The sequence below is a fragment of the Gracilinanus agilis genome, chromosome 1 (assembly GCF_016433145.1).
Source record: "Gracilinanus agilis isolate LMUSP501 chromosome 1, AgileGrace, whole genome shotgun sequence".
NCBI classification, from domain to species: Eukaryota; Metazoa; Chordata; class Mammalia; order Didelphimorphia; family Didelphidae; genus Gracilinanus; species Gracilinanus agilis.
In genome coordinates, this window is record NC_058130.1 from 191,315,621 (window position 1) to 191,338,309 (window position 22,689).

Here is a 22,689-nt window from a genome sequence, read left to right on the forward strand (position 1 = left end):
CAGGCCTGGCACGCTATCTACCAACGTGTCACCTAGCTTCCCTTTTTAAAAAGAGATGTCAAATCCATGGAAAAAAATCTCAGATCAAATTTGATCCATATTTACTATTTTGGACCAAAAAAGGCAACTAAGACAATATCGGTAGCTACTGACCTATATGCCTACACTTCAATCTATAAAAATCTTTATGAATCATCCATACTTGGATAGAGAGAATCTTTAATGAAGGTATTCATATGGAACAAGCAGGCTTCACAAGTGATATTTAACAGCCATATGTTACAATTAACTCAAAGATGTAGAGATCTTACCAGGCTTCTTTTCTGTTAATTTCCCAAAGAAAAAATTTTTTATTTAGTAAAATAAAATGTCACCTTTCGATTTCTTTTACAAGATATATCCCAGATGCATGTTAAAATAATTTAAGATTCTTTTAAAATATAAAAATCAAAATGACCATGTTCATTGACTGATCAAAAACATAAAGGAAGGCCTACAACAAGATAGATGCTCATCAAAACAGTTTGACACTGTGAAGGAGGAGATCCTGTGAAGAGTCTTAGTTATGGAAGGATTCGCCACAGATGATGAATTCTCTCAGAAGCTCCTGTTTGTGGAAGATATTGTGCTGATTAGATCAAACCCTAAACACAGCAAAGCTTCCTGGAAGAAATCTATAACCCCTCAAAGGAGTTTGATCTTATCATCTGCATAGGAAAAACAAAGCCATTGAGCCATTGAAGAATGTCTACTGCCCAGGTTTCAACATACATTTAGATGAACAGCCTGTAGAGTTTTTCCATCAGTGTGTAAATTTAGGAAAGTAGAACAGATGGACAACACATTGTTCAGTCATCTTTTCAGTGGTGTTTGACTCTTCTTGACCTCATCTGAGGTTTTCTTGGGAAAGATACTGCACTGGTTTGCCATTTCCTTCTCCAGCTCATTTTACAGATGAGAAACTGAAGCCAACAGCTGTGTGACTTGCCCAGGGTCACACAGCTAATAAGCATCTGAAGTTAGATTTGAATTCAGGAAGATGAGTTTTCCCTGCTCCAGGTTGACTATATCCACTGCAGCACCTAGCTGCCCACAGTAGTCTAGTTAAATAGAAGGAGAAAAGTGGGGTGTTTGGGGAAATTATGAAGCTCCTTTAATGACACAGACCTTCCCATGAAAGCAAAGTACCATCTTTTTAATGACAGCATTCTACTCTTGTTGCTGTATAGCAATAGATGAACTACATTTGCTTAAAGAATTAAAAAATGAAAATGAGAAAGAAAACAATGGAGAGACACATGGTAGATATGACCAGGCTGGATAGAATAATTCATAGAATAATGGAAAAAGCTGAAGTAAAAGATATGCTAGGATGCAATGATCCAGGACAACTCTGAGGGACTTATGAGAAAGAACACTATCCACATTCAGTGGAAGGACTCTGGGAATAGAAACACTGAAGAAAAACAACTGCTTGATCACATGGATCAATGGGGATATGATTGGGGATGTAGACTCTAAATGAGCACCCTAGTGCAAATATTAATAATATGGAAATAGGTCTTGACCAATGACACATGTAAAACCCAATGGAATTGCGTGTCGGCTACAGGATGGGGTGGGGAACAGGAGGGAAAGAACATGAATCTTATATCCATGTAAAAATATTCTAAATTCATTCATTAAATACAATTTTCCAAATTAAAAATAAAATAAAATAAAAAGAATAATATACTAGGAAGGAAGAAAGGTATGCTATCATATGATTTGGGAAAGGGATGACAGGCAGGAAGTCAGACTGTACTACTGATAATTTCTTTTTTTTTAAACCCTTACCTTCCGTCTGCGTATTGACTCCAAGGCAGAAGAGTGGTAAGGGTAGGCAATAGGGATCAAGTGACTTGCTCAGGGTCACATAGCTGGGAAGTGTCTGAGGTCAGATTTGAACCTAGGACCTCCCATCTCTAGGCCTGGCTCTCAATCCACTGAGCTACCCAGCTGCTCCTACTGATAAATTCTTTAAAAACAAACAAAAACTTTACCTTCTGTCTTAGAATCAATACTAAGTATCAATTCCCAGGCAAAAGAGTGGTAAGGGCTAGGCAGCTGGGATTAAGCCACTTGCCCAGGGTCCCATAGCTAGGAAGTGTCAGAGGCCACATTTGAATCCAGGCTCTTCCCAACTCCAGGCATGGCCATTTCCATTGAGCCCCCTAGCTGCCACTACTGATAAATTTGTTGTCAGGAGAGAGAAGGTCTCCAATATATCAAAAAAATACTTGCCTCTAGATAAAGGTCCTTTCAAATCCTATAACAAGGTCAACTTTTTGCTTTCTTTTAAGGTCCAGGATTTAGAAGAAATGAGGAAAGGGTTTACCTGAAGATGAAGAGACCAACCTGAGCCAAGACTTAAATTCTAAAGGAAAAGAAAGGAATATAAAAAAGGAACTGGTAATGAGGTTGGTCAGGAAATACTCAAAGGGAAAAGAGTAGGAAGGAGGAAAATGAGACCTATGAAATAGGCAGGGGAGAAACCAAATTGGAGGAAAGCTTTGGAGCCAGATCATTTTTGCCTTGATCCTGAGAAAAAAGAGGAGCTTTTGTTGTTTCCAAGCAATATAATTGTACTTTATTATTGTTCCTCTGGTCTTTTAACTACCTAAATCCAGTACTATGGGCAGACTTTTCAGAAGTCCTTTCCCAAGTATTTGTAACACCTAAAGTTCTTTGTTCACATTGCTAAGTGGATCCCTAAGAGTTGAGCCTACAAGTGCATTTTTGCATTCAAATTAGGCAGTTCAAACTTTCCACTTTAAATTATTGTAATTTCTGTATGTACTATTTTTTACCTCCATTCCCAATGGTAACAAATAAAAGTAGTTAAGAGAGATAACAGCTGACATGATTAAATCTGACAGCATATGTGACTTTCTACTCTTGAATTTGCCACATCTATGCTTTTTGGGGAAGGGGAAACGTTTCCTTATCTGTTCTCCAGGAGTGAGATTACTCACTTCTGGAAGTAATGAAAGAAATGATACATGTAACAACCCAGTGGAATTGTGCATTGACTATGGGGGGGGTGGATTAGAGGGCTTGGGGGAGAGGGAAAGAACATGAATCAGGCAACCATGGGAAAATATTAAAAATAAAAAAATATTAAGTGGAAGTAATGAACGAATGAAGTTTGATTTCCAGGGGAATCTGGATCTGCAAGTTTTTGCCCTGGATACTGCTAGGTACCATGATGGACATAAAGACTGTGTTGCTTGAATTGCTTCATGGCTATGATAATCACTTAAGATATTCTCATTATAGAAACCTGCCCATGTCTATGCCTTTAAGAGGCAGTGTGCAGCACTGTATATAATAACAGCCATATTGTTCATAGAGTACATGTGAATGACTAAACTATTCTGGCTTATATGATTACTCAAATCAACTATAAAGGATCTAGGAAGGAAGATACTTACCACTTCCAGAGGAAAAATTTATGTGGAATTGAGAAGGAGGGAGGAAAATAGCTTGGAACTCAAATGTAAATATATATATATGCACATATATATATATGAAATAAATATTCAAAAAAAATTTAAAGAGGCAATATCCAACAAAAGAAATTAAATAGTGGCTCTGATAGCCTAATCCCTGAGGTTTATTAACTACAAGCCTAGGATAAATCTTTAGACTATGATTCTCTCATCTGTAAAATGAGGGAGTTGGAATTGATGATCTTTTGGTTCTCTTCCAGTTTTAAATCTATGATCCACTAAAGCCATCTATAATCAAGAACAAATACATAACAAAGCAAATTCAATTAGAATTCCCTCTAGGAAATGTTTATAGGTAAAAAGGTCAAAGATATCATCTTTCTTTTTTTTTAATGGCTAATAAAGCTATCTATATAAATTAAGTACTATAAGTTTGTAAAGGAAAAATTCTACATAGAATTAAGGGCATAGTCCTGCCACCAAGATGTTTATAATCTTATAATATATAGATAATCCAGCAACTCAGTATTATATCATTAAATCCTTAAACTTTATTTTATTATATGCTTAAGTTATATCTTAAATAAAAGTCTTTCCAAGATAACAATTTTTAAATGTTACATTAAAGATCATTTATATCAGGAAAGAAAAATATAACCTCAAACTTGTATGATGAGAAGAGAAGATGGATGGATCATGTAGCTAGAGCAAGGGATGCAACATGATATGGTAGAAAGAGCTTTGGACTTGAATTGGAATCTTGGTTATGCTACTTAAGACCTGTGAGATCTTGGATATTTTACTTGACCTCTCAAAGCCTTAGTTTCTCTTTCTTTAAAATGGGGGTGGGGATGTAGATCATATAGCCTCTGAAGTACCCTTCAACTCTAAACCTATGACTGAGAATTTATGTATTATCTAATGGCATTGAATGCCTTAAATATTTGGTGGTATGACAAGATGACTATTCTCTAAGGTCATTTCCATCTCTAAATCTATGACAATCCAAGCTTTGCTCTGATTTATCAGGATTGTTTGTTTCACCACTTAGATCCTTTATAGCTCTGAAGTTAGGTTATTGTCCACAATTACACATGAAACAATAATAATGGATGATATTTCTAGAAATTTTTAAGATTTGCAAAAGGTATTCATATAGAAAATGTACATCTACAGTCTTGTGTAATTTTGCATATACGAGGATTAGAGATCCATTAAAACACAGATTTATTCACTCATCAATTTGTATGTTTGTTTGATCTCTCCCTGTTATCTGGGTTGGTTGTGTGGTGGTTCCTCCAAGGCCCATCTCACAACCGATTGGTAGAGAAGATTTGTACCATTCCATTTCTGACCTCAACTGGTCAGAAAGCTGATATCTGTTTAGGCAAATTGGTTCTTCCTTCTCCCAGGCTCTGGTACCATATTGGTACCAGTCTTAGTGGAGCTATCCCATATGCTTTAGCACTATTGCATACAGCTCAGAATTCCCAAACTCAATTGATTTGACAGCTCCAGTCTTCCCAGTAGCAGGGATTATAGGTATGAGCTACTCGGTATACTGAGTTTTTTCCTAAAGAACATCCTCTCATATATCTATGCATTTGTCTTCATTTCCAAGAGTAGCTTGGAAAAGAAAAAAAAACCCTGAAAAATAAACACAAATACTTTAGGAATTATACAACTCTGTATGCAAATCCACCCGCAGTAAGTATGCCATATATTTGTGGTCATAAAGTACAATGAAAATGAATACAATCTCTGGCCAAATTTAAACTATAAAAGAAGGTGGAAGTTTATCTGCTATAAGAGAAAGCAGTTTGGTGTAGTGGAACCAGTTCCAGGGTTGGGGGCAGGTAGATATAAGTTTGAATCTTGGCTCTAAACTTATGCTTATTAATTGTGTGACAGGGGCAAGTCAAATCACTTACCTTCTCTGGCTTCTAGCTAACTTGTCAAATGAGAGGGTTGAACTAGGCAACTTCGAAAGTGCTTTCCAGATTTAAATACAAAGAATCCATTAGAAAGGAGGACACTAAATATCCCCAGTCTAAAATAATCTTCCTTAGCACCCAGTAACACACTTAATTCCAAAATTACACTGCCTTGGCTCATTGACCATAAAAATTCTTTAAAATGTCTTAGATTTAGTAGCATTTTTAGAGCATTCAAGCTTCTCCTGATTGAAGGGTATGATATTAGGGTAAACCATTTATCAAGAGCAAGTCATTTTAAAAAGCTAAGTTTGGCAAATATTACATTGAACTCTTGGGTATAGATTGGAATTTCATTTTTTTTTCAGAAAGTTTAAGAACTTCTCTTATATCTACCAAGGAAAATTAATTTAGAGGAGGGGGTATCTGGGGAATTAGATGGATGAAGCATTCACTATGCATTCAGTCCCTCGAGACATGAGGAATTTCCTTTATTGATGGTGACCGCTTAGGGGAAAAAAACAGACAAATATAAAAAGTTGTATCTGGGCTCAAATAGGGGCCGGGATGGGTCTATCCTTTTATTTTGTTCCACTTTGGGTAATGAGAGTTGTTCGGAAAGAGCTCCTCTCTGGTAGAACATCTCATTTGAAGCTTTTCATCGTTGCAGCCCCTCCCTTGCAGCTCTCTGCACTGCAGTGTCAGCATCCTGAAGCCCTGAACCAGAGGCTGGATGTGGGAATTGAACTCGCGACCTCCCTTCCTGGAGGTAAGCGGTAAATTCACCCAGCCCTTTATTTCCTGATGCCTTGTAGCTATTTCTGTAGCAAGCTGGTCCGGGGTACCACTGTTTGTTCCCTTCTAGTTGCCCTGGGGCCCTCTATGGTCCTACCCAGTTCTCCACACCCATCCTCCCACGTGGAGATGGAACCCCCCCCCCCCACCCCAAACAGGTTAAAGAAATGAGGCAAAGTGACAACTTGGGCAGCTGCCAGAAATAGCCAGTCAGGCAGAGCATCAACAAGTGGAGAGTGGAGAACGACCCTATCCTTTCGAGTCTCCCTCTTGTTCCCGGCTCTAACCCCAGCAGTTTGGGGACTTCTTCGTCACAGAGGATTTCCTAGAAATGCAAGGACTCCGAGACTCAGGCGGGTGGCCGGGAATATAGAGCTAGCTGAGGTCATCCTCAGACCGCCCACCTCCAGCTAGACGCCGAGACACCGTTTTGAAGGTAGAGACGCGGCTGGAGAAAGACAGACTCGGGACCCAGATCGGCGCCTGCTGGGCACTTGCAGTCGCGGTGGCGGCCAGACAAACCTAGTCTCCCTTTCTTTGACGAACCCGCCCCTCTCCTCCTGCCCCTCCCGGCCCTTTTCTACCGCCTCTTTCTCCCAGGATCCCCTCTCTTTTCTCTCTCCTCAAAGGGCCAGCAGCCAGGACCCTAAACGCAATCCAACTGCTCTTGCGGCCGTCCCTACTATCCCAGGAGGAGTTATTTTAAAACTTCAGGCTCAGAACCTTCCTCCCCGCCCGCTAGCCAAAGAGTGTCGCCGGCCGAGAGAGGCCGGCAGCCTGCTGCTCTCCCCGCTGGGCTGTAGCTGAACCTCAAGGAGGGAGAGCAAGAGAGCGCCAGAGTACCCATGCACTTGACCGTGGGCGGCGGCTGTAGCAGCTGCAGCAGCAACAGCAGCAGCAGCAGCAGCAGCAGCAAGTAGTTTGGCGTCTGTGTGGGGGAGGGAGGAGACTGTCAGTGGCGGCAGGTGGTTTGGGTGGGTCTGGTCCGGCGGTCTCAGCGGCTGTAGCCCAGCGGCCGCGGAGGTAGAAGAGCTTGAAAGTGTTGAAGGATTAAAGGCTCCGAGTCCGTTGGTTTTTGGGGCGAGATCAGCACCGGCTGCAGAAGCCAGGGTACCATCTCCCCTTTTCTTCGTTTCTCGGACATCTCCTTTGCCCCCCGTCCCTTTCCCCACTCTGGGTGGTGCTTGCCACCGCCGCCGCCGCCTCCTTCTTCAGCTCCGGGTCCCCTCCAGCCGGCAGGGATCCAGCCCCTGCCCTTCAGTGTCTCCTTGCAGCCGCGGCCGCCCACCCTTCCTTCCGCACCCATGTCTCTGCCCGTGGTGCTCCCGGGTTCCTGCTGTCCAGTGGCGGGACTGTCCGCGGGAACGCAGGTTGGGGGTCCGGGCGCTGCTGCTGCTGCAGCCGCGGCGGCAGCCGCCGCCGCCCAGGAGGCTCCTCTGGCCCCGCTCCGGCCCCGCTGGTCTCGGGCAGGGCTGCAGCCCCCAGCGCGGCCTCGCTGTGCAGCTGCCTCTGCTGCCTCGGTACTCTCGCCACCACCGCCTCCGCTGTCCGCCCGCCGGGCCGCCACCGCCGCAGCCGCCGCGGGGGTCCCGGGCTCTGGATTGCTGCCGGCTCGCCCGCTGCTGTCCCTGGGGCTCCTGCAACTCATCTTAGGCTGCTGCATGGTGGCTCTCAGCTTTGGAGCTCTGTCTTTGAGTAGTTCCCCGCAGGTGAAGAACTCGTGCCCATTTTGGGCTGGCTCTTCGGTAAGTGGTCCTGCTCTGTTGGATCTCTGAACCTGGGCAGCCCCAGGTGAGAGGGAATATATGAGAGTGATAACATTCTTTTAATAACAAGGAAGTTCAGGGGTCTCACCTAGTTGTTCCTCTTCTCTCCTCCTAATTGTTTCGTTGGAGTAGCACTTTTCTGGTGCAGTAGATTTCTATAATGGCTCATACCTTTTTTTGAGGGCTGAGAATGTACACGAGATTGTAATTTCTTTCCCTCTGGGATTTAAACTTCTATACATGTCTCTCTTGTTTCTCTAGCAGTTAAGGTAGAGGGGAGCAGACTGAAAGAGGGGGGAAAAAGTTTCCCGGGGAAAATGGGTTACAGCAAGCTTTGTTTGGGGATAGAATCCATACTTTTCCATCACTTACCATGTGTATACATGTAATTGTTTTAAAATATATTTGCAAAGTGTTGCTAGCATACAGTTGACAAAAGGTACAAATGAAACGAGAGAGTGCAGGTGAATATAAGGTATATTTTGTTTTTCAAGTTCAAGTGCAGAAAAGTTTTAAGTAACTGTGTTATGTTTCTAGAGGTTTGCCACTCTTGCTTACTATGTGTATAAAAGTTTTGCTGATTTGGAGAAAGCAATTTGAACCCCAAATCAGATACTGTATTTAATTCTAGAGAACCTAAGTCCCGATGTCTTCATTAATCAGTAGGCACAACCCCAGGAGATCATCAGAGATCTCTGCTTTTAGTCTCAGGATTCCTGTGTTCTACTGTAGCTGTAATTTGATGCTGGTTCAGTGGTGAATGTATTCTGCAAAGTGCATGAACCCCTATAAACCTGATCATAGGATCTCCACATAGACCTTTGGGAACAATTGCTTCATAGGATTGCCTGTTGCTAGTATCTACAGCCCAAATAAGAAGCTATGATGAATCTAGATGCTGCAACAATTTAGGTTTGTGCATAGTTACAAAGCATCATGACATGTGAGGTTTCCAAGAAGATTTTGCCCTGTGGGCTGAGAGCCTTGGAAACAAAGGCTCACATTCTGACAAATGAGCTTTGTGGGGGGAAAAAGAGGGCCAGTAACTATGAAGTTTAAAGCAAATTAAGTTTCTTATGCACTAAAACCTTAGTGAAAATTTAGTGCACAGTTTTATACATACATGTCTTTAGGCCTGTAATTAATACACATTGTTTGTCAAGTTGCATACTTTCCTGTAATACATGCCCCTTAAAAATACAGAGTGAAAGTCATACAGGAATAAAAGAGAAAAAAAGAGAAAAAAAGAATACAGAAGAAACGAAAGTAACTTCCCAAAATTCAGTGTTATATTTGATTACAATAATATCAACATTAGGTATACCACCTACCTGGGCTGACATTTTATCCTTAACTTTTATTTTCCCACTTACTGTAGTAGTCTGATGGTAGATGATTTTGTGGATGGTATAATATGTGATGGGACCAAGAAGGTACCAAATAATGTGTACACCTTGTGATGATTTCACCAGTCTCATTTTCTAATGACTAAAAGTTGGATTCTTGCTTTGAGCCACATTCTGGTGCTTCTTTGGGAGGAAATCCAGTAAATTTAGAATTGTTAGATCATAGGTCTAGAGCAGAAGAGTACCTCATAGCCCCTATTGTCTAACTCCCCCTTCCCCATTTTATAATTGAGGAAACTGAAGTCAAGGTAGGTTAAGTGAACTTGGTCATGGGCATGCAGGAGGTTAGACTCAGTTTCCTTTTCCCAGAACCACACTTGCTTTCAACCTCAGAGAGAGAGATGCCCATATTTAACAGTTTGGGAATCAGATGCATTTTATCATTTATCAAAGTGGTGGTGGTGTTCTGTTATTTCAAATGTATCCCATTTTTCATGACCTTGTTTGTTTGTTTTTTTGTCAAATATATTATAGTGGTTTGTCATTTCCTTCTTCTCATTTCACAGTTAGAGAAACTGAGGCAAGCATGGTTAAGCATCTTGCCCAGGGTCACAAATAAGTGTCTGAAGCTAGATTTGAACTCAGGTGTTCCTGACTCCATGGCTTATGCTTTATCCACTGCACCACCTGGCTGCCTTTGGGGGCTAAATCATAGTTACAGCCATGTAGACTTTAGAGTTTGAAGGGATCTTAGAGACTATTGGAAGGCACCTGGGCATGATGGGAAGAGCACTGGGTCTGGAATCAGGGACTTGGTTCAGATCCCACCTCTGATGCTCATTTCCTTTGTGTTTTCTTGGATAAGCTATAATCTCTCTGGGCTTCCTTGTTTTCATTTATGTAATGAAGAAGTTGGCCTAGTTGGTTTTCTCAGGTTCTTTCCACATCTAGGTCTACCCTTCCTCTTCATATTATATATGAAGGAACTGAGGCTCAGAGGGGTAAAGAATCTTGCCCAAGGTTATAAAATTAGTGATTACTCTGACCAAAATGAATTTTATTCCTTGTAAATACCCTGACCTCTCATGGCCAAAATGCCTTCTCTTTTGTTTTTTAAATTCTTTTTTAAAAAATCCTTTCCTTCTATTTTAGTATCAATCCAAGTTAGGTGACTTACCCAGAGTCTCACAGCCAGGAAATGCCACCATATTTGAACCTAGGTCCTTCCGACTCCAGGCCTGGCACTCTTATCCACTGTACCACCAAGTTGCCTGGCTTATTAAATTCTTTTAAAACTCCACTCAAATGCATTCTCTTCCTGGAAGCCTTCTGTGATATTCAATATACTTATGTCAACCTCAACTTCTCCCCTCAGATCTACTGCCCCTTTGTTTTATAACTCTCTAATGCACTCACCCGGTTGAATTTTGTGTTCTAGGCCTCTCTGCATTTGTGTATCATCCTTCTTCTTGTTGTAAAGTCAACCTTTCCACTGTTAGTTATATTCAGCTATTTTCCATGAATGGTTTCTTTAGACTGATCTCAGTTTTTGCCACTGTGATAACAAAATCAACAGCTATTCACTGTAGCTGAAAAAAAAACCAGCAGTATATACTGTAGTTGAATAATGCATCAGTGCCTTAATTTCATGAATTGTTTGAGGATTAACATTTTGATAAAAGTTCAAACACTTAAATTTTTTTATGTTAAGTTTTTTCCAACTAAGAAAAATTCAACTTCTCTCTCTCCCACTTCATTGAGAAAGAAAGAAAGAAAAAACTTCCTTTGCAAACATCTATCGTCAAGTAAACCTTATTCCTGCATTGGCCATGTCAAAACAAAAAGAAAAGGTCTCGATCTGCACTCTGAGTCCTCCACTTTTTTTTTAAATAACCCTTACCTTGCATCTTGAAGTCAATACTGTGTAGTGGCTCCAAGGCAGAAGAGTGGTAAGGGTAGGCAATGGGGGTCAAGTGACTTGCCCAGTGTCACACAGCTGGGAAGTGTCTGAGGCCAGATTTGAACCTAGGACCTCTAGTCTCTAGGCGTGGCTCTCAATCCACTGAGCTACCCAGCTGCCCCTGAGTTCTCCACTTTTGTTAGAAGGCAGGTAGCTTGTTATATCATGAGTCCTCTGATTATTGTGTTGATGAGTTCCTAAATCATTAAAAGTTGAATGTCCTTATATAATGTTGTCCTTGATGAAATTGCTCTTTACTTTATCTTTATACTTTATATGTGTATATAAAGTATACTTTCTACTTTAACCATTTGTAATTCTTTGACACCTCAAAAAGAGCTGCTATATTTTGATAGCTCATTTCAAGTTATTATTTATTTACACAATTGAAATTTTTATATAGCCATGAAATGCTGGAATGAAGGGGCTTTTGAGTTATTTCAAAATGGGAGTGACTAAAAAATTCAGCTAAAATAAAGTGTTCATGGAAAAGCTGAAAAATGCCATGGATGAAAACTAGGTGGAAGTTTTTAGATTTAGAGTAATTGTTTCATTAGCATTTGAAACTTAGGGAGTGAATTAGAAAGGCCAACATAACCTAAACATTGAGGTGCTGTTAATACAAGATAGGAACATTGGATATGAGGATATCCTCATACCTCAAGATCTGAATAACCATTATGAGCTTTGGTCTACACCAACTAAGCAGACAATAACTAACTTTTTGACTTTAGGGAGAGTTTTGCTCACAAGAGAAATACAGATTAGGCCCCATGATTAAATCAGTATATTACTTAAAAGAGAAATATAACATCGGAATCTGTGAACAACAAAGGTATTTTTTCCAAACAAACTTCTGAAAATAATAGCATCATAGAAACCAGGAAGGAGATGTTTGAGGAGTTTCTGTTGTCTAAACACTGAAGAGTATATTTATAATAAGTAAAAATATATCATTTTTATATTTAAGAACAAAAAAGTCCCATTTTCTAAAGTCATAAAAAAAGAACCAGTTTTTAGAACTCTAAACTATATTCATAACAAGTCATGGGAAACAATTTAATGGTGTATTTTATTGATATTCATTTATCCGCATGGCATCCTTGGGAAGTAGTTCAAATGTTCACTTTCCCATTTATCCCCCTTCTGTGATTCCATCAGTGCAGGGACCTTCCAAATGAGGAAATTCATTGTGCTTATGCAGATCTAATAAAACTTATGTTCTTAGAGAATTGTTAGGAACACTAAGCAGTTAAGTGTCCAACGTCAGGCAGAAAGCATGTTAGCGGTCCAGAATATTTTAGACATGAGATTTAAACCCAAGCTTCTCTGACTCTTAAGAAGCAGAATGTAATCATTGATGGACGAGATCTGGCCACAGAGTCTGGAAGACCCAAGTTGAAGTCTTGTATCTGAAAGATACGAGCTGTAGGACCTTGGGCTAGGCTATTCTTTAGGGGCCATGAGTTAAAGGTAGTCAATGTTGGAGAGACCTCCCACTCTGGAACTTCCCATGTACTAATAAAGTGACAGGTCTGGATAAATAAAGATATGGACATATACATACAAAACATATATCATATAGGTACATGTAGCATCAACAGATCATGACATTAAAGAATAGTTGTCTTACAAAGAATCTAAAATTCGACTCCAGATAAATTACAGAATCCAAATCCAATTACTTTTTCTAAATATCATGCTTGGTTCTTAAAGACTGGCATCTTGACACTATCCACATTCAGAGGAAGAACCGTGGGAGTAGAAACACGGAAGAAAAACAACTGCTTGATCACATGGGTCGATGGGGATATAATTGGGGATATTGACTCTAAATGATCACCCTGTACAAATATCAATAATATGGAAATAGGTCTTGATCAATGACACATGTAAAACCCAGTGAAATTGCTCATTGGCTACGGGAAGAGGTGGAGGGGGGGTGGGAAGAACATGAATCTTGTAACCACGTAAAAATATTCTAAATTAATTAAATAAAAATTTCCAAATTAAAAAAAAAAGACTGGCATCTTGGTTAGGAGGTATATTTAGTTAATTAATATTAAATATATCCCACAGGGATGTTTTATTCTCCTATGTGACCCAGCTGATCACACAATTTGATAGATTTAATTAAAAAGTGCAAGATTAGATTGCTTTATGTCTCCCACTTAAATATGACTTTGATGTCCTATAACTTTTCAAAATTATTTCAGGTATATGGTCAAGATTTTTTTTTTCAGTTCAATGAAACTTTGATTTTGACATTTGTGCTTTGTATACATCCTCCATACACAAGCTCTTTACTTTATCTTTATACTTTATATATGCATATATATTTTTCTATGAAATTTCATGTGCTTCGGTGATGACAAAGAATTGGGATTCCATATCAATAACTCTGCAGTCCCCTGGCAAAGGTCAGTTTCCTACAAGAGACAAACCGTAGTTACCTTCCATTAGCAAGCCTTTAAAAATAAGTCTCAGTGGTTATCGACTTCAAAAGGAATGGCTAATGGGATAAACTAACAAAGAATAGGAAGTCTCTGTCGATCACATGAAACAAACATCTTCATACACATCAAGTCAGTCTATTATTTAAAGAGCCTCTTCTGTTTCATTCCTGCGGATGGTTCGAGTGATTTGATTCTGCCCTTTGGCTAGATATTGCAGAGGGAATATTTAGCAAAAGTTAATCTTAGGCTTGAACCTACATGATCTACTTTTGTAGACCCTTATAATTACAAGAGGAGTGCTGGCTGTATATCACTGGAAATTACCAGTTTACCTGCTTCCCCCACCCGGGGGTGTGATGATTCATGCTGGCCCAGTAGAATAGAATCCTGGGTTCATTTTTTTTTTATTGCCAATGCAATTTCGAGTTTGGGACAGGGCAGGATGGTGAGAAATATTTATAGAGGGAGATTTAGTAAGTTGTTATGATGATGTTTATTAGGTTGATATAGAGAATGCCCTACATGGAACTTCCTATCTCTACATGGAGTGTCACATAGGATCATAGCTCAAAAACTGGAAGGGACATCAGAAGCCATCCAGTCCAACCTTCTAATTTTGTGGAAAGAGTGGCCCAGATGGGGCTAAGTGACTTCCCCAAGGTCATGCAAGTAGTAGACATCCAAGATGGGATTTGAACCCAGGTCTTCAGAGGAAAGAGATTGTGTTCATTCCATATTCCATATTTAACAAATGAGCTAGGTGACTTGGTGGATAGAGATCGAGGCCTGGAGACAGGAGGGCCTGGGTTCAAATATGATCATAGACATTTCCTAGCTGTGTGACCCCGGGCAAGTCACTTAAACTTAGTTACCTTGCCCTTACCACTCTTCTGCCTTGGAACCAATACATAGTATTGATTCTAAGATGGAAGGTAAGAGTTAAACACACACACACACACACACACACACACACACACACACACACACAAAATCAAACAAATAAAATGTTGACTTAGAGGTGTTTTCCCCCCTCATTATTCTTAGTGCGGTTTCCTGATTTGGAGTAATTAGGGAGTTAAAAATGTGGGCTGCCACAGTTAAACTTTCTGCTGCTGCAGTCTCCAGCTTATGGATGACCTATACACAGTAACAGCTGCTGCTATACTCTTTCCCCCAACCCCCACCCCAACTTCCTTTTCCCCCTTCTGACCTAGGCAGCTGTTGCTGCCTGAGGGAGCTGATGTCCTTGAAAGCCTCGACTCTCCCTTTCTGGGAGCCACAGATTCCGGCCCCCATGCCTGGCGAGGTTTCCACCCATAAATTCCCCCTCCCTGCCTCCAGTTCTCTCCCACCCTCGCTCTACCTCTTCCTCTATATTTCATCTTCCACTAGAGTTGGATGGGAGGAAGAGGGAGTCTTTCCCAGAGGTGTGAGCAGAGGAGGTGGCTGCTGGGCTTGTGACAGGGGAGATGAGTTCTTAGCATCTTTACAAGGAATTTTCAATACATTTTCCAAATGAAACATTTTTCTTTTAAGGTGGTAAATTCTATTATGCCATCAAGTCAGTACAGTCCACAGGGCCATGAAGAGTCAGACAGGACTGAACAGCACCACTCTGTAGTCGGACAGCGTAATAGACCCTATCACCCTAAAATAAAATAAAATGTTTCACTCACACCTCTAATTAAAACTCCCCTTTCCAACATTCCATCTGTCTTTGGTTCAAATCTGGACTCATACTTCCTAGCTGTGTGACCCTGGGCAAGTCACTTAACCCCCATTGCCTAGTCCTTATTACTCTTCTGCCCTGGGACCAATGCATAGTATTGATTGTAAGAGAGAAGGTAAGGTTTTTTTTAAAAAAGTAACACAAAGTAGGGATGCCTGGGGAGCCCAGTAGATAGTCAGGAAGTCCTGGGTTCAAATTTGACCTTAGTCACTTCCTAGCTGGAAAAGTCACTTTGCCCACATTGTCTAGCCCTTACCAACTCTTCTGCCTTGGAACAGATATTTAGTATTGATTCCAAGATAGAATGTGACGGTTTTTTAAAAAAATTAAAATGTGCACATTTCAGTAAAATTATTGAAAAAATATGACATGTAGAATGCAGATCAAAGTATACTATTTTTACTTTAATTTATTTGGCTTTTTAGTTTGGAGTTTGGATTTTATGTGACTATTCTCTTACAAAAATGAATACGGTGGAAATAGGTTTTGCTTGATAATACATGTATAACCCAAATTGAATTGTGTACCATCTCCAGGGAAGGGAAGGAAGGGAGGGAGACATTTTAGACCATATAACTTCAGAAAGCTTATGTGGAAAATTATTACATGTAATTGGTAAAATAAAATATCTTTATTTTTAAAAGTTGCTACCTGGGAGAGCTGATGTCCTCGAAAACCTTATGGAAGTCACCTAGCTGCCCCTTTTGAGTTCTTTTTTTAAAAATTGCACCTGAAATGAGCACCTAATTTTGTTTTGTTATGCTGCTATCAAGAGATATCACTAAAATGTATTTTTTTAAAAAGGCATTAAAGGGGCACCTGGGTGGCTCAGTGGATTGAAATCTAGGGCCAGAGATGAGAAGCCCTGGGTTCAAATTTGGCCTCAGATACTTCCTAGCTATGTGACTCTGGGCAAGTCACTTACCCCCCATTGCCTAGCCCTTACCACTCTTCTGCCTTAGAACCAATTCACAGTATTGATTCTAAGACACAGGATAAGAGTTTTAAAAAAAAAGGCATTAGTTAAAATTTTGCTTCAGATATTTCATTTATTAACTGAAAGGTCTTAGATAATCCATTCAGCTTTTCTGTACCTCAGTTTTCTTCTCTGTAAAATAAGAATAATGATTACTTTGTGACCTTTTTCATAGGGTTCCCAGGCAACAATCCTTTGTAGATCTTAAATTGGGTAGCTAGGAAGTATGATGGCTAGAGGGCCAGGCCTGGAATCAGGAAGATTCATCTTCTTGAGTTCAAACCTGGCCTCAGATACTTAATAGCTGTGTGACCCTGGACAAGTCACACAGTTGTTTGCCTCAGTTTCTACATCTGTAAAATGAGCTGGAGAAGGAAATGGCAAACCACTCCAGTATTTTTGCCAAGAAAACTCCCAGATGGGGTCATGAAGAGTCAGACAGGACTGAAACAACTGAACAACAACAAATCTTAAATATATACATTTAGGCTGCTTTTCTTTATTTTGATTTTCACAAAAGCAGTTTTCTTTCTTTCTTTCTCCCCCCCCCCCCCAGCATATACCAGGTGATATCAGAGACAGGTCTTCCAGAAATATATTAACTTAAATAGTTAGCATTTACATAGCACTTTAAAGTTTGTAAAATGTCTCATAAACTTTATCACATTCGGTTCTCACAAGAACCCTGAGAGGTACTACATATTACAGTTAAAGAAACTGAGGCAGACAGAAGACAACAGTTAAGACATTTCCTCAAGGACACAGAGCATCTGAGGTGGGATTTGAACCTGGATATTCCTGACTCTCGACCCAGTATTCTAGCCACTGCTTCCACCTAACTAAGTTGTATAGAAATATAAAGCCTGTCAGAATTTAAAATTTTCTATGGGTAAACTGCAAAGTAGATAAATTATACCCTTATGAGTATTGACAGTATATTTTATATATGCTTCTAAGGGGGAGGAAAATCTTTTTGAAATGTGTAAAATTCTAAGGCAGTTACAGAAATTTTCTATTTAGTAATGCAATCTTTTTTTTTAACCCTTACCTTCCACCTTAGAATCAATACTGTATTGATTCTAAGGCAGAAAAGCAATAAGGGGTAGGTAATGGGGGTTAAGTGACTTGTCCAGGGTCACACAGCTAGGAAGTGTCTGGTGCAAGATTTGAACACAGGACCTCCCACCTCTAGGCCTGGCTCTCTATCCACTGTGCTACCCAGCTGCCCCCAACATGTCATCTTTAAATCACAGTATGTTTTTGTTTCAATAGATCATAATGTAAGGAAATCTATTTTTCCCATGTTGTTTTTGGCCATTGATATTAAGATAATAGGTTTGTGTTCTTCCATTTTCACAGAACCTGTCTGGTAGGCTACTCTTTACCTAAATGGAAATCTTCACAACATTCTCCAAAAGTTGTCATCTCACCTTTGCTCTCAAATTATAGAGAATCCAGTGCCTTGGTGGCTCTTATGGTTAGGAAGTTTTTCTTCATATCAAGTTTAAATTTGTTTTGTATATATTGTGTTGTATCTTCTTGAGGATTATTTTATTTATTTTAAAATACTTTTTATTGATAACCTTTTGTCATTTGTCCCTCCCACTTTTGGAAAAGGAAAAAATTTGATCCCTACCCCTCCCTAGATTTGTTATTGTTCAGTCATTTTAGTCACGTCTGACTCTTCATTGCCCTATTTGAGATTTTCTTGGCAAAGGCAATGGAGTGGTTTGCCATTTCCGTCTCCAGCTTATTTTGCAGATGAGGAAACTGAGGCAAAAAGGGTTAAGTGACTTGCTAGTTGCCCAGATTAGCCCTCCCTTATTACAAATAAAATCAATTTGGACAAAAATAGCCCGGGTAAGACTATTTCTAACAATGTATATAAAATTCTGCCCTAGCAGTCCCTTATTTCTCTGTGAAGTGGAAGTTTTTTTTCATTATCATCTTCTGGGGACCATTGTTGTTTTTTTGTTTTGTTTTGTTTTGTTTACCTTCTGTTTTAGAATCAATACTGTATATTGGTTCTAAAGCAAAAGAGAGGTGAGGACTAGGCATCAAGGGTTAAGTGACTTGCTCAGGGTCACATAGCTAGCATAATTTTTTTTTAAACCCTTGTACTTTGGTGTATTGTCTCATAGGTGGAAGATTGGTAAGGTTGGGCAATGGGGGTCAAGTGACTTGCCCAGGGTCACACAGCTGGGAAATGGCTGAGGCCGGGTTTGAACCTAGGACCTCCTGTCTCTAGGCCTGACTCTCACTCCACTGAGCTACCCAGCTGCCCCCAATTTGTTTTTTATTCACAGAGTTCATCATCTTTTTTCCCATCATTTTAAAAAATATTTCTCAATTTGATGGGGGAAGAGTTCAGAGGGATTATCACCTCCATCATTCCCTAATTTATTATTATAATCTAAGTTTGAAAAAAATGGTTGCCATGTCACACTCTTGAGGTTTGAATACTCCCCTGGTTCTTTTTCATATAAGCTGTTATCTGACTACATCTATTTCATTCTGTTTCATCATAATTTTTTGAAGTCAAACTTTATTAAATTATCTCTTATTTTTTAAGTCAAAATTACTAGGCTGTCACAATCTTTTTAGACTCTGACTCTGACTTAGCTATTATTCCCAGCTTTGTTTCATCTGTAGGTCTGAAAAGTAGATACTTTCATCTAAGTTATTGATAAAAAAAAAAAAAAAAGAAAACCAAGGACAGAAATCAGCATTCTCTGCAAAAGATCTCCTTTTAGTTGACATTCATCCATGAATAACCATTTTTTGGATTTTGGTGGTCAACTGATTCCTAAACTACCTAGCTCACATTTCTCCATTTTATCCACAAGGATAACATGAGAGGCTTTGTCAAATGTTTTGCTGAAATCCAAGGAGACAGTATCCATGGAATTCTTCTCATCTCCTAGTTTAGTAAATGCCAAAAAAGAAAATGAATTTTGTCTGCAATGTTCTGTTCTTGATGAAGTTCTGATGGGTCTTAGTGATCATTACGTTTCTTTCTTACATGCTCACAAACCATCTTTTTAATAACATGTTGCAGATTTTTTTGACAAGAATCAAAGGTAGGGTCTCTAGCCTCTTGTTTTTAGACTCTACTCTTTTTCCTTTTTTGGAAGATCAAGACTTTTGCCTGCGGTACCTGACCAATTATCATCCACATTTTTTCAGGGATCAAAGACAGTGTATCAGCAAGCTTAGCTGCTAGCTCTTTCACTTCCCTAGGATGTAATTCATCCAGGCCTGGTAACTTGAACTCATCGAGGGCAGCAAAGATACTTTCTTATCATTTCCTCATTTATTTTTGGTGCCAGCTCCCTGCTATCTCTTTTTTGTTCCGTCCTTCCTAGTATGAAGATAATTCTCTCTGGTAGAGAAAACAGAGGCAAATTTAGACTTGAAAAGTTGTGCTTTTTCTCTATCGTCCATTATCATTGTCCCATTTAACTGAAATATAGGTCTGATTCCTTCTTTGATCTCCCTTTTGAGCCCCCAAACTATGGGGGAAAGCCCTTTCTTTGTATTGTCCTTAGCATTCCTTATCAGCTCAGTTTCATCCTGAATTTTAGTATTCCTGAGACAGCTCTCTGGACCATGCTACACTTTTGTCTTCATCCTTCAATGACATTACCTTGGCCTTGTTTCTATCTCTTCTATATTGCTTAAAAATTTAGGCTGGTTAATTAGTTCCCAGAGTGTGCATGCAAATATCTTAAAACTTAAATGGCTTATAAAAACTAAGTTTCTGAAACTCTTAAAAACATTCCCCTCTTTTCTTTCTTTTTGGAATCTTTTATGTTTGTGCCTTTGGAATTTTATGAAGCTTTCCTTGTCTCTCCAGGTCCATTTCATGCTGTAGCAAGATTTGCTCCCAATCTGTGAAGGTGAAAAGTGTTGCAAGCTTTCTTGGATGCTTTTAACTTGTTGAATATTTAACTTTTCTGGAAAAAAGACAAACAGTTTGTCATTAGTGAATGGTAATTGTGAATTGCTAAACTTGTTGGATTTGGCAAGTAAAAAGCATATGTGAATGAAAAAATCCACCACACATGGCTCCAACTTCTTTGTGCAGTGGTAATGGACTTGAACAGTGACTGGAATGTAACCAAGGGGCAGAATAACTACTTCCATTGTGATTCATTGACCAACTGTTTAGAATTATAATATTCACTGGGTGGATGCTAGTTTGAAGTTTTAGCAAAAAACGTTGCTGCTTTTTCCTGAGTTTTGAGCTTTTATTTTGTTGAAATGATACTGTGACTTTCTAACACAATTCTTTTTCATTAAAATATTGGGTTTTGTCCCCAAAGAGTACAGCATAAAATCTTTTCTGTTTAGCTCCACCTCATCCTGCCCTCGCTGCTTCCCTCCTCAAGAGAAAGTGTGGAACAATGAAGATGAAATGGATATAGAATCAAAGGACTTGGATTCAAAATTGATCATACACATTCCCTTTATAACTCTGGTCAAGTCATAACCCTTCTGAACCTCAATTTCCCTATTTGTAAAATGAAAAATTTGGAATAGAAGGCCCCCAAGAAACTAGCTAGGTCTAAATCTCACAGAATTATGATTTATATATCCTATATATAATATTTATTTATATTATTTATATATAATAATTATATTATATATTTATAATATTAAATAAATAAAATGTATTTATATTATTTAAAATAAAGTAATTATACTTATAATATCCTATGATTTCTTGGTTGAAGACCTTTATCATAAAGATCTTTGAAAAGAATGAAATCATTTCTATTTGTATATTTCTAGTTGACTGAAAAGGAAAGACACCCAACAAACAAGGCCATTTGGGGAGGGTTATTTTGTGAAATAGCCAAGGGATTTTCTTGGCAGATACTAGAGTGCCATTTCCTTCTTCGGATTGAAGAGAAAAGGAAGAGAGGATGGAAGCGGCTGATATAGATGGTGTCATGGAAACAGTGATCATGAACTTGGATAGGCTTCAGGAGATAGTGGAGGATAAAGGGGCCTGGTTTGCCATGGTTCCTGGAGTCATGAAGAAACAGAATTGAACAACAACAGAGCCAAGGTGGTGTCCTCCAGGAATATTATTTGTGACAAACATCAGTGATATCATAGTTTTATTAGAGAACTTTTCACAGTTTCACAGACTCTTCTATTATATCTCAGAGACTATAGGAAGCATTTTGTTGATAGGGGGACTCATACTTATGTTTGCCTTTGCAGGTGATCCTCTCTGGAATCATAGGACTAACAACATGGAAAAGACCAATGATACTTTTGGTATGTAATAATTTTACAAACTGTTAACAGGATTAAAATATACTGTTAGAAGTCATTTTCTGATATAAAATGAACACTTAAAAAAGAAGTCAAACTTCCTTTCCCTCTCAAAAATGAATGGTGCCTCCTTAGGCAAAATAGTGTAGTCTTACTTATTGTTCATGGAAACATTATTACTCATGTCAGACATTCCCCTTTTTTTAAACAATAAACCAAGACTATAGCACTTGCCAGCACTGAAGATTTACTTATATCTTCTTGTTTAGCTAGTGGTATATATTCCTAATCTTAATTCTGTCAGTGAACCCATTCTGCTTTTTAAGTACACTTCCTCCTGGTTGTATGTAGCACATAATTTAGGGGTACTTTGAAAATTCAGTGGGTCTGTATTCTCATTGGCGTGGATACTTTCTCTTTGCCTCTTCATCCCATGTAGTTCTTGTTTATGATCTTTTGTAAATGAGTCTACTTGATATATTGGAAGCCTTTCTCTTTTCCTTATAACTAACACATTGACGTTGATAATCCCTAATTTACCTTGAATGCCATAATATTACAGATTCTCCCCTAATGAGATCTGCTGTTATTTGAAAGAGTTTGATTTAACTACTTAGCTTGGAAAAACAAAATGGATGAAAAATGTATCTTGCTTAAATGATAACATGCAACTGAATGAAGTTAGTCTATCAGGGTGTACAACCTGAGCAGGTACTGCTGATATATAATAAAGATCTGGATCCAGAATCCAATAGAAGGAAGAGATCAAAATAGATCCTTCATCACTCTATGGCAAATATGAATAACATGGAAATAGGTTTTGAACAGTAATATACTTGTAACCCAGTGGAACTACTTGTCAGCTTTGGGAGGGTAGAGGAGAGAGCACGGAGGGGTGGGGAGCATGAATCATGTATGCATGGGAAAATATTCTAAATAAAAATTAAAAT

At 39.1% G+C, this 22,689-nt stretch overlaps 1 protein-coding gene across 1 annotated transcript in view; it reads left to right on the plus strand.

Annotated features, from left to right (window-relative positions):
* The first annotated feature begins 7,524 nt into the window (after positions 1-7,524).
* FAM189A2 (family with sequence similarity 189 member A2) overlaps positions 7,525-22,689 on the plus strand; it is a 70,360-nt gene continuing 55,195 nt past the window's right edge. The window contains exons 1-2 of the mRNA XM_044659418.1: positions 7,525-7,965; positions 21,686-21,742. Coding sequence (XP_044515353.1) covers positions 7,525-7,965; positions 21,686-21,742 — 498 coding nt within the window. The remainder of the gene's footprint in view (positions 7,966-21,685; positions 21,743-22,689) is intronic.